The 10,344-nt window shown below is 39.5% G+C and overlaps 1 protein-coding gene across 1 annotated transcript; it reads right to left on the bottom strand.

The window, feature by feature from the left end:
* Nucleotides 1–521: 521 nt before the first annotated feature.
* fam89a (family with sequence similarity 89 member A) lies at nt 522–9,216 on the bottom strand. Its single transcript, XM_031750535.2, has 2 exons — nt 8,804–9,216; nt 522–6,680 (listed from the first exon to the last, which is right to left on the bottom strand). Exons 1-2 carry the CDS (start codon nt 9,050–9,052, stop codon nt 6,387–6,389), a joined length of 543 nt encoding a protein of 180 aa, XP_031606395.1. The 5' UTR covers nt 9,053–9,216; the 3' UTR covers nt 522–6,386.
* Between the last annotated feature and the right edge of the window lie 1,128 nt (nt 9,217–10,344).

Here is a 10,344-nt window from a genome sequence, read left to right as displayed (position 1 = left end):
CGTTTCCGCTTATCCTTTCCAGGGTCGCGGGGGGCGCTGGAGCCTATCCCAGCTGTCATAGGGCGAGAGGCGGGGTACACCCTGGACAGGTCGCCAGTCTGTCGCAGGGCCAACACACAGGGACAGACAACCATTCACGCTCACATTCACACCTAGTGACAATTTGGATTATCCAATTAACCTATCCCCTCAAGCTGCATGTCTTTGGAAAACACAACCAAGAGCATAATATCTACACCCACTTGTGTCATGGAACAATGGACGTGGTTCCTATAAGCTCACTTTCCCAATCCTTATGAATGCTTTATCTCAGAAACACCTGGAGAGGATGTCATTGGATCTGGAACAATCTGCATCATTAATATACCCATAGCTCCCACATCACCCCATAATATCAAATTAAATTCTACTAAAACATAATTGTGCTTTAACTGTGGATCTGCTATTCATGTCAGTTAAATTTAGAAGTATGAAGGCATGATCAATATTTCCCTCATAAGAAACATCACTCCAAAAACCTGAAAAGTACAGAACCGCTTTATTAAATTCATAACAGTATAATAACTATGATGAGAGTACTGTCCAAACAAACAGCAGTATGGTCATTCATGGATAAGAGAACAGGAGGAATGATCGATGGCGGCAACACAGCCTTCACATGTTCTCCGAATGTTACTTATTCAAAAAAAACAATACATAAAATCCTTCCTAAAGCAAGTTAATGAACGATTACGATAAGAGATATAAAGTACAAACATGAATGAAATTGCATTTACTTCTGTGATTTCCTCAATAGGTTACATCTGCATACTCAAGCCTACTGATAAACATGTCACTTGTAAAATAATGAACTGTCTTGGCTCAATCACGTTTTCAAACCCAGGTTTGGACACAGGTCAGATTTGGTCAGCTGCAGAAAAGGCGCACACACATTACACACCTTCAGCTATATTTTTTTTTTTTTCCTCATTGGAAGTAATGTTCAAGTTATTCTCCATTCAAGTGCCACAACCCTCACTAGGTTTTCCAAAACGCTTTTCACAACCACTACAGCATGGGTGTGAACGCTCAGGCGTGACTCTGATTGCAGCAGTAATCCGCACTTAAGTCAAACTATGTCAAGCTTTTGTGGTTGTTTTGCACTTGGCATCTTCGCCTCCTGATTGCTCGAAGTTGGTGCAAAGTTTGCCCTTTGATTATGAGACTTCACCAAACCATTGAATCATAATTATGACTCACTGTAAGTGGGTGTGACATAGCATTGTTTACCTTTAGTTTGAGAGCCATTGTTTAAGGGAAGTATGCTATTTTGTCAAGAGTCAAAACCACCCAAAAAAACAACTTTTTTTTTTTTTTTTTTTTTAAGTTTACCCTGAGATGAAATCTCCATGTTACACATCCAATAATCATGTGAAAAAGGGGCATATTTTAGTGTACAGAACAGGCAACACACGTGGCAACGGTACAATATTAAGTACAACTTGCTGGTGTTCAATTTAAAGCTTCTTCTTAGCTCTCTTGTGCTGGGTTAAGCTACAATAGTGTAAGCGTACAAAGAGCACCACGCACCTGTGTAGTAGTGACAAACTCAGAGGGTCAGGTAGTCGTAGTTTGGGGTATTTAACACAGCAACAGGCACAAACAAGTGCAAAAAAACAGACTTGAAGAACAAGTGAGGAGTGCACCACCTGGTTCGGTTTGCAAATGCCTCGGCTGACTTTAAGGCTGATACAAGTTATTGAAGGTAAAACTGCTACGTGTACTTTAAAGTTGTATTTTGAAGAAATAACCGCCATACGTTAGGGTCCTTTTATTTTGAGGCGGACAATTTCTTCAAAGCATCAACCAAAACAGGAAGAGAGATGTCTTACTTTAGCTAAAGCAACTCAAATTTCAGAGGGTGTCAGCAGTACACCGTTCCCAACAGCTGCATCCCTGCCAATAAAATTCCAAACAATCTTTTGACAGAGAAGAGTATAATTAACAACAGAGTGTGAAAAAAGCTGATCCAAATTAGGGACTCTTTGGAGTTGGAGGAGAGCGACATTGTCAGCATGACATTAATTTATTTCTGGCGCAGCTTCAGAATGAGTTTTGAGTGATTGCTAAAGTCATTATGTTTCAAATTCCACATGTAGCAGCTTTAAAAACCAAAATACAGGCCAAGCAATTCAAATGACTTATGGTATATGTTCATTCCCATCTTGAACATCTTATAAAAGGCACTAATTGTGTAGACATCCAATAGAAAACCTGGGATCAAGATGTGACTCGTGTCTTAAACGTCAGCGGTTTAAAACTGTTTAATCAAACGTGCTTTCGGCTTCAGATTAGCAGTAGACTGCAGTAGTAAAACAGGTGCTTCACCTGACCCTAAATGTGTAATCCGACTAGAAATGTTGGCAGCAGTCGCATACAGGTGTACTTCACAGACAAAGTTAAGTTTCACTAAATGTGGATCATAAAAAGCAACAGAGAGAAACAGAGAACAATCATTCCAACTTATCAGAACACTGGAACCAAAGTCAATGGATTCTGTTAATTAATAAGACTAGTCAGAAAGTTGCAGATGCATTATGGAAAGGTTCAGAATAAAAGTGAGTAGGTACATATGGAAGAGGCAAAACAGAGTTTAGCTTTTCTGCACCCCAAACTTCATCCTGCTCAATAAACAATCAACCATTGTTCACTTGGTGTCCCCATGTGATGGTAATGTTTAAAATTACTTTACTCACCCGGTCCCAATAATCTGAAATAGCCTGAAGAAATTAAAATCTCAAGCAAGAGCTTGGGTTTTCGGAGGTTAAGACATCATCAGAGTTGTAAAAGAACAGTTTGACATTTTGGGGATTCTCTTTTCCTAAACCCGTCTTCATGTGTTTCTTATTATATGGATAACAGCAAAACTATGTCAAAGTGGCAACTTTAAAAGTGCTTGCCAGTGGATTTTGTTACTCTCCAACATGGATTAAACCTCCTCCCAGACTAAATCCAAGGAAGACCTTCAGTGGAAAAAGTTTATGGTCTATCTTAGCTTAATCCATGTCTGGGAAATGAAGGCAGTAAGACATAGTAATGCTAGCTACTTCCCCATCTGGTGATTGTGCTGGTTTGACCTTATGTTTAACAGATGAAGTATGTGACAAACATTTTCCCAAAATGTCAGACTATTGATGTCGACAGATTTTAGAGAGAAGTTAGAAGATCAAGGGTTACTGCGCTTGTGGAAAAATGGTTTCATATCCACGTTATTGCGACACATCTGACTCGTCAGATACTTGTCATAAATGAATCCTCTAGACTTTCACTGGTCGGTGACATTTTAATTCAGTCAACTGAAAAAACCCACTGGTTTTTGAGTGGGGAAGAAGGCGGCCAACTGTTCAAAAAGCGAACCAAATGTCCTTCATTCATCAGCTCCAAAAAACTCCTAAAGACATTTGTCAAGACACCAGATTTTAAGTTTTAAGTTCAACATAGCCAGATCCCGCCTACATCAGCAGCTTCAACCAAATACAATGCTGAGTGGCGTACTGTCTTTGGTTTGTGTTCAAATAGTGGACCGAGGTACAGACATGTAACGAAATATGAGCACATTTGTGCAAAGATGAACCCTCTAATTCAGGGGTCCCCAATCTCAATCCACGAGGGCCGGTGTCCCTGCAGGTTTTAGATCTCGCCCTGGGTCAACACACCTGAATCACATGATTAGTTCATTACCAGGCCTCTGGAGAACTTCAAGACATGTTGAGAAGGTAATTTATCCATTTAAATCAGCTGTGATGGATCAAGGACACATCTAAAACCTGCAGGGACACCGGCCCTCATGGACTGGGATTGGGACCCCTGCTCTACATCTTCTCAAAGTGATGGCGAGTTCAGAAACTCAATTTATGATTGACAGCACAGCTGCTGTACTGTGTCTGTGGCTACAGTATGCTACAGGCTGAGCGGAGACCTTTGCTGCAGAGTTTAGATACTTAGGAAGCCTGAGTAGACCATTCATGTGTTTAGTAAGAGGATTTTCACATCCAAAAGTCTTAAACAGTCAAGATTTTAGATTTTGTTTACATTTTAGATTGAAGGAATTTTAACTTAGTTTTTTTATTATAGATGAGGCAATGAAGGCGAGTTCTTCTGATTAAAAAAACCAACCAAAGCAAAAACAAAAGCACTTTTTTTTTGTTACAATCTTATTAATGACCACCGTCATATTATAATGGAAGCAGAGATCGTTAAAGAGCCCCTACAACATATGCAAAGATGACCAAATGCTGATATAATGCCATTTATATTCCTCAAGGATGACTTAAAAATGAGCTTAACTCTGCACGGGCATCTGTCACACTCAACAGAGCACATGACGCTAAAATGAGATTGGTTAAGATCTCGATGCATAAGAGTATAAAGCACCGGGTTTTCATTTGATAGTTGCTACTAGGTTTAGAGCTACAGATGTTTATTTACACTGTGGGTGATATCGAAGGCCGCAGGGACCAGAGAAAGTTAAAAGGGACCTATTATGCAAAAATGTATCCAAAAGGAACAAAATAAATAAATAAAAAAGGAGGTCAGTAAGAAATCCCCATGAAGGGCAAGGCTTTGCTTTTTTTTTTAACTCTTGGATCTTTATGATGACAATGCGGTCATGTCAGACATGCAGCTCTGGTTGCTGTTCAAACCTTCTGTCTGTGAGGGGCAGCCAATCAGAAGAGAGGCAATAAAACTTGCTTTAAAAAAAAAAAAAAAGATGAACAGGGGAGTTGCACCACAGCCCAATATAAGACAAAGAAAGATTACTCTAAACTGTGAATCATGCAAAGCTAGCATGGAGTTGATACAGCACAATAGGTCCAATTTAAAAAGAATGTGTCTAAAAACAAACTGCACCATGAAAAAGTGAGAAAATGTGTAGATTTTTTTTCATGATGACAAATGTTCCAGCTACCAGATCACAGCTCAAGTCTTGGCCATATTTATTTATTTAATGAAGCCTCGCAGCTCACAAAGCTGGTTATGTGAATGTGGCGTCATAATTTCTTTTAATGCTTATTATCATCCATAATAGAATAATTCTATTATTCTAATCTTTTGAAGAATAATTCTTGTTTCAACTTAGGTAGTCTTTGCATTTCTATTCATGTTAATACTGCCCTGAAGAAACTAATATCTGAATGTTCAGTGTTTGAACCAGCCAACCCTTGATGATGGGGGTGGGGTGTATCTGGAAGATATAGACTCCCACTTAAATTGATAAATACAATAAAACCAAGATCCAGAAATAAACTGAGTTCTGTTTTAATCTTTAAGTAAATGTATCTTAAAGATAGCTAATACTAAAGCAGAGAGTTAGATTCAGGCAGATGTGTCCTGAACACTACAAAGTCTGAGAACAGAGACATGTTTGATATGCCTGTAAAGTGCTGAAGCACTATATCTGCAACACAGCACACTGGGCTTGGGGTTTTTCACCTCTGCAAACAGTTAAAACGGTTTCCAGCATTCTGAAGATTTCACATTTCCTGAGCAGATATCTGCTCCACCTAAAGGTGCCAGGTGAGGTGAAGACCTCATACCTGCACACAAACTCACTGGATATGAGGACCTCATCTCTTTCTTCATTCCTGAAGTCTGACCACTTCTGGTTGGACCCCAAGGGTTTATGTAAATTAATGATTTCACCACTTAGAAGAAACACACACATTGTCTCCATTATTATGTCCACAGAGTCAGTCATTTTTTTTGCACCAATGCTGATTGCAAAGCTCTGGATTTCTGGGATTCTTTCCAACCTGTAAATGCTGAGGAGCGGTGCAGTAGAAAACGTCGATAGAGAGTAAATGGGAAAGCAAATATTTTGTTATTTATATTATATAATAAATAATAAAACTTTGTTCATATATTTTTGTATATGTAAATTTAAAAAAAAAAAAAAAAAGTTCAGCCAAAAAGAAAGTGACTGTCTAACAAAACAAACTGACATAGAAGCAGCAATAAAGCTGTTTACAAAAAAGTGTGTATGTGTATATATATTGCCGAATTTTGACTATATCGAGTCGCTGGATACAATTGATCCCAACCCCTGAGTGTTTCAGAGGTTGTTAAGAGAGTAACTTCTCAAAATATCTGATCGCTCAGATCTGCAGTTTGATGAAGCTCCTGGTCACGCTGCAAAAACAACGTTCTGCAACACAAGCAGGTGGATGTTTGACCTGAGGAGGTGTTTAAGGTAGCTGGAGCTTTACAGTTCCATGAGACGCCATAGTCTGTTGTCTCTCACCAGCCACTCCCTCCCTGGAGGCCAAAAAGGTTTCTCCTCCAGACTAATCCAGTCTGTCAACCCAAAAATATGCATCCACACTGAGAAAAATGCTGACAACAAGGCCTCAGATGTTAACGCGAAAGGAGTCCCAGCTGTCCTCTTTGCCACTGCCGCTCCCATTCTTGGCTGCCCCCATTGTTGCCATCCCGTCTCCAATGTCTCCATCCGGCTGTTCCCCGGTGGGAGTGGAACCAGGCTCCGGGTAATACTCGTCATCCTCGTCAAAGTAGCCATTCTCCATCATGCTGAGGCTGGAGGCTGCGCTCAGGTCCTGGCAGCTTCCCTTGTACTCCTGGATGGACTCGTGGAGCGACCACAGTTGGCACAGCAGGGACATGTCCTGCTGACGCAAACCCACCTGCAGGGGGCAGTATAGGGATTAGCATAAATGCATTTTTTCCCCAGAGTTAAAAAAAACAAAAAAACAAAAACCGGGGAAGTACAGCTGCAGCTAACTCATAAGATTATTTTTCAGCAGCTTGTTGCCTTTTTAAATTGTTCACAATTTAATAATTAAGAAACCCGGAGATAACTTTCTACAAATTTTTAAACGTGTCATTTTGTCTAATAAACTGGGATTATAATCACTTGACATGAACACAAACAGCTACAAGCGGCTCTGCTTTCATTTTCCAAATTACTTCAAGGACATATGCATAGCAGGTGCCCTTATAGTGTAGTGCCACAACAAACTGGGTGTAAAGACACCAACATGGAGCCTAGCACGTTTTCCTTTAGATGATGAAATTTACACCAGTTCCACCATTTAAACCCTCCAACCACCCTTCAAGTGGCCAATATTGCCTACAAATAAAAGCTCAGTCTTTTACTATTCTACTATCTTTTACTATTAAGCCTTCAGTAACCAGGATCTTTCTATAAGAAGTAAATCTTCCAAGGTTCCCACAGGCCCATTTTATCATTAAATGGGCCTGTGGGGCTTTTACCGGCATAATTTATTTTTTAAATATAGATGAATGAATTCATTGTTTTAGCTCCAAAAACATCTATCTGGCAAATCACCTTAATAACTTGGAATTAGTGAAAATCTGATTTATTTCTCAACCGTTTAGTACATAAACAGAAAGACAAGCAACAAAAGAGTGACTGTAAAGGAATTATTCAAGTAAAATACCAAAACAGTCACTGAATTCAACCTCTAACAAAGAAAAAAAAAGAAGAACAAAGTAATAAAAATAATCCTGGCCTTTGGCCTCAGCTGACTCTGTGACATTGGTGTGTCAAGGCCACGATAATGGTGTGTAAAGGGCATTTTTGCTGCTGACCTCACAGCTGACAGTGCAGTTTGAAGTCAGAGTCACCGCACAATCAGTGGTCAAGCAAATCACAGGCAGCTAAAACGTACACCAACACTGTGCTCTTTAAAACTGCACAAGGACAGGCTTAGAGTCTTTAAAAATATAGGACACTTACAACTTATTAACTACAACAAACCCACAGTAATACATTAACAGCAGCAAAGCAATAAGGCTGAAGTTAGCTCTGCCAAGGCTAAAGGACATAAAGAGTCAGTGGGATTTAGGAAAGCCTGTTTAAAAAAATAAATAAAAAAAAATCCAAATGCCTAGAGTTTCAGCAGCAGTTTAACCTCTTTCAGCTACGTGACTTCATATAAGAAAACAAGCTATTGTTAAGCATTAACCAGGATTGCTGGGAATCTACCTCAATAATGAAATCTGGTCTGGTCATGGTATGAAAATCCTTGCTGCTGGCAAGGGAGTGTAAAAGAGTGTGTAGTAAGTGTTTCACTCTGATTACATCTCTGCAAATGTAATAGCAGGTATTAGTTCACTGAAGGATTTTGTGTTGGTTTCTGTATGTCGCAATAGAAACTTTTATACTGAAGCTAAAAGGTATTAAAATGAGCTTAGAATCCAAATCAGCACAAGCCTAATGGCTTAATTTGTCTCATCCAATGCAAAGCTGTTCCTGATCCTCTTTTTTCCTTCTTCTTATATAGGCTGTTATTAACACCAGAGTCCATTTAAAAAAAATCTCGTTTTTATCCTCAAGTGCTTCTAGGTGGTTGGGTGGCATGTGAGGTTAATTAACTAGCGAGTCTTTAATAAACAGAGCAAGGAGAAAACACACTTAACAGAAGTGATAACAATGGACAGTGATCATAATTTGTATGTTCATTAAACAAAAATCCCAAACAGACAGGACATACTATAGCGAAAATCAAAATCAATATTTTTAACTTCATAATTTATTTATATAATGCAGCACGGGTTAAATTTGTATGCCGAATCAATCAAAAGACTATTGTTTTCAAAAGTCTTAATTTTTCAGCTAAAATCCACACAAGTTTGTCCAAAAGCCGAAAAAAGTAAACTTCTACAGTTTCTTTAGGGATTTTGGTTGAATGGTTGTGAATGTAAATCGTGCTAGGATTAAACCAGCAGTGAAAAACGGACCACTTTCCTGTCGACAAATAAAGGAAAACACTGAAAATGTTACCATCTCTTTTCGCAGCAGAGCCAGAGCTGCATCGAGGTTGGCCGGCTTGTTGGCCAGCAGGTTATCGGCATTGTTCCTGCCTCGGCTCAGGTCGTCCTGGATCATGGTTTTCTTCACGTACATCCTCTCCATTTCTCTCCAGGAGCCGCCGCTTGAGTTCAGCAACCCGCTCAGGCTCTTCGGCAGCGGCGGCAGACCCTCGATGCAGGCCATTCCCCCCAGCGTGCCGTTCGTTGACTTACCATTCATCGTCTTATGTGTTACGAAGCGGGGAGAGCTAGTGTCTATAAAGTCCTGTTTTTTTCAGTTCAAAGACGCCACAAACACTGTTATCGCACAGCAGTCTCCCACACTGAACAAACCGAGCAACAGCCGTGCTTTTCTCACCCCAGGGCAGCCAACGACGCCACGTTCAGTTATCCCGAGTGAAGCCGCTGGAATTCCGGTATGATCGTCAAAATAAAAGCACACCTGCTAAAAAAAGTGTGATGAACGTGGGAAGAGAGAAAAACAAAAATAACAGAAACAATAATTGCTAAAGCATACTGGCTTTTTTCTGCCCGTAATATGATAAGAAGACGCGTGAAAACTTTGCCTTGTAATATCCATCCACCTTCTTGATGGCTTATCCAATTCAGGGTTGCAGAAGGGCTGGAACCCATACCAGCTGTCACTGGGTGACAGACAGGTCGCCAGTCCATTCTAGGGGTAACCTTTAGATGCTGATAGATCTAGAAACATCATTTAACCTGAAAAGCATGTTTTGGTGCTTTGGGAGGAGACCACTTGGATAATACAAGCTAGGCACAAGGAGAGCATGGAAACTCGCAGCTGGCTTTAAGAGTCAACCACATATCTGAAATGTGCTAACCACTGCACCACTATGCTGTCCTGCTTCGAAACAGGATTAATAGAAACCTTTCTTTTCCTAGAAGTTATATTTGTATCACCCTTTTTCTGCTGCAGAATTCTCCCACAGGTGGATGCTTTGCATCTCACACCTCTTTTTTTATATTATGATTTATCCCTTATATTGTAAATTAAGATCATAATTATAACATCTTATACCATTCTCAAGAAAAAAATCACCCCTTCAAGTATTTCTTTTACAAAAATACAACTCAACAGAACACATGCACTGAAAAAAATAAAAACATGGAAAGATAATCAAAATTTAAATGCTGTTCTTAGAGATCCTATTACAATCATATGGCTATTTTCTCCATTTCTCCATTGCACTACTTTCAAGCACTTTCCAACCATGTCCTCTAATGTGTGCCTCTCTATTTTATGCCTTCCAGTTTTATATATATTCATCTTGTTTGTATATACTCCTCTTGTCTGTTATTTATTATTGCTGTCATACACTTATATTTTTCATCCTTGAACAGTTGGTGTGGCGTTACCAGAATTTCGTTGTACATGTCCAATGACAATGGAAGGAGATTCTATTCTTCTATTTTATTAAACTTCTATACGACGTCCCCCGGCTTTTACTTTGAAAAGAACTTCTGGTTATGTTTTGGTGATTCTTGTAAAGT

This window comes from Oreochromis aureus, linkage group 15 (assembly GCF_013358895.1).
Source record: "Oreochromis aureus strain Israel breed Guangdong linkage group 15, ZZ_aureus, whole genome shotgun sequence".
Classification (NCBI taxonomy): Eukaryota; Metazoa; Chordata; class Actinopteri; order Cichliformes; family Cichlidae; genus Oreochromis; species Oreochromis aureus.
The sequence above is the reverse complement of the archived record's forward strand: the minus strand, read 5'-3'. Positions and strand labels throughout refer to the sequence as shown.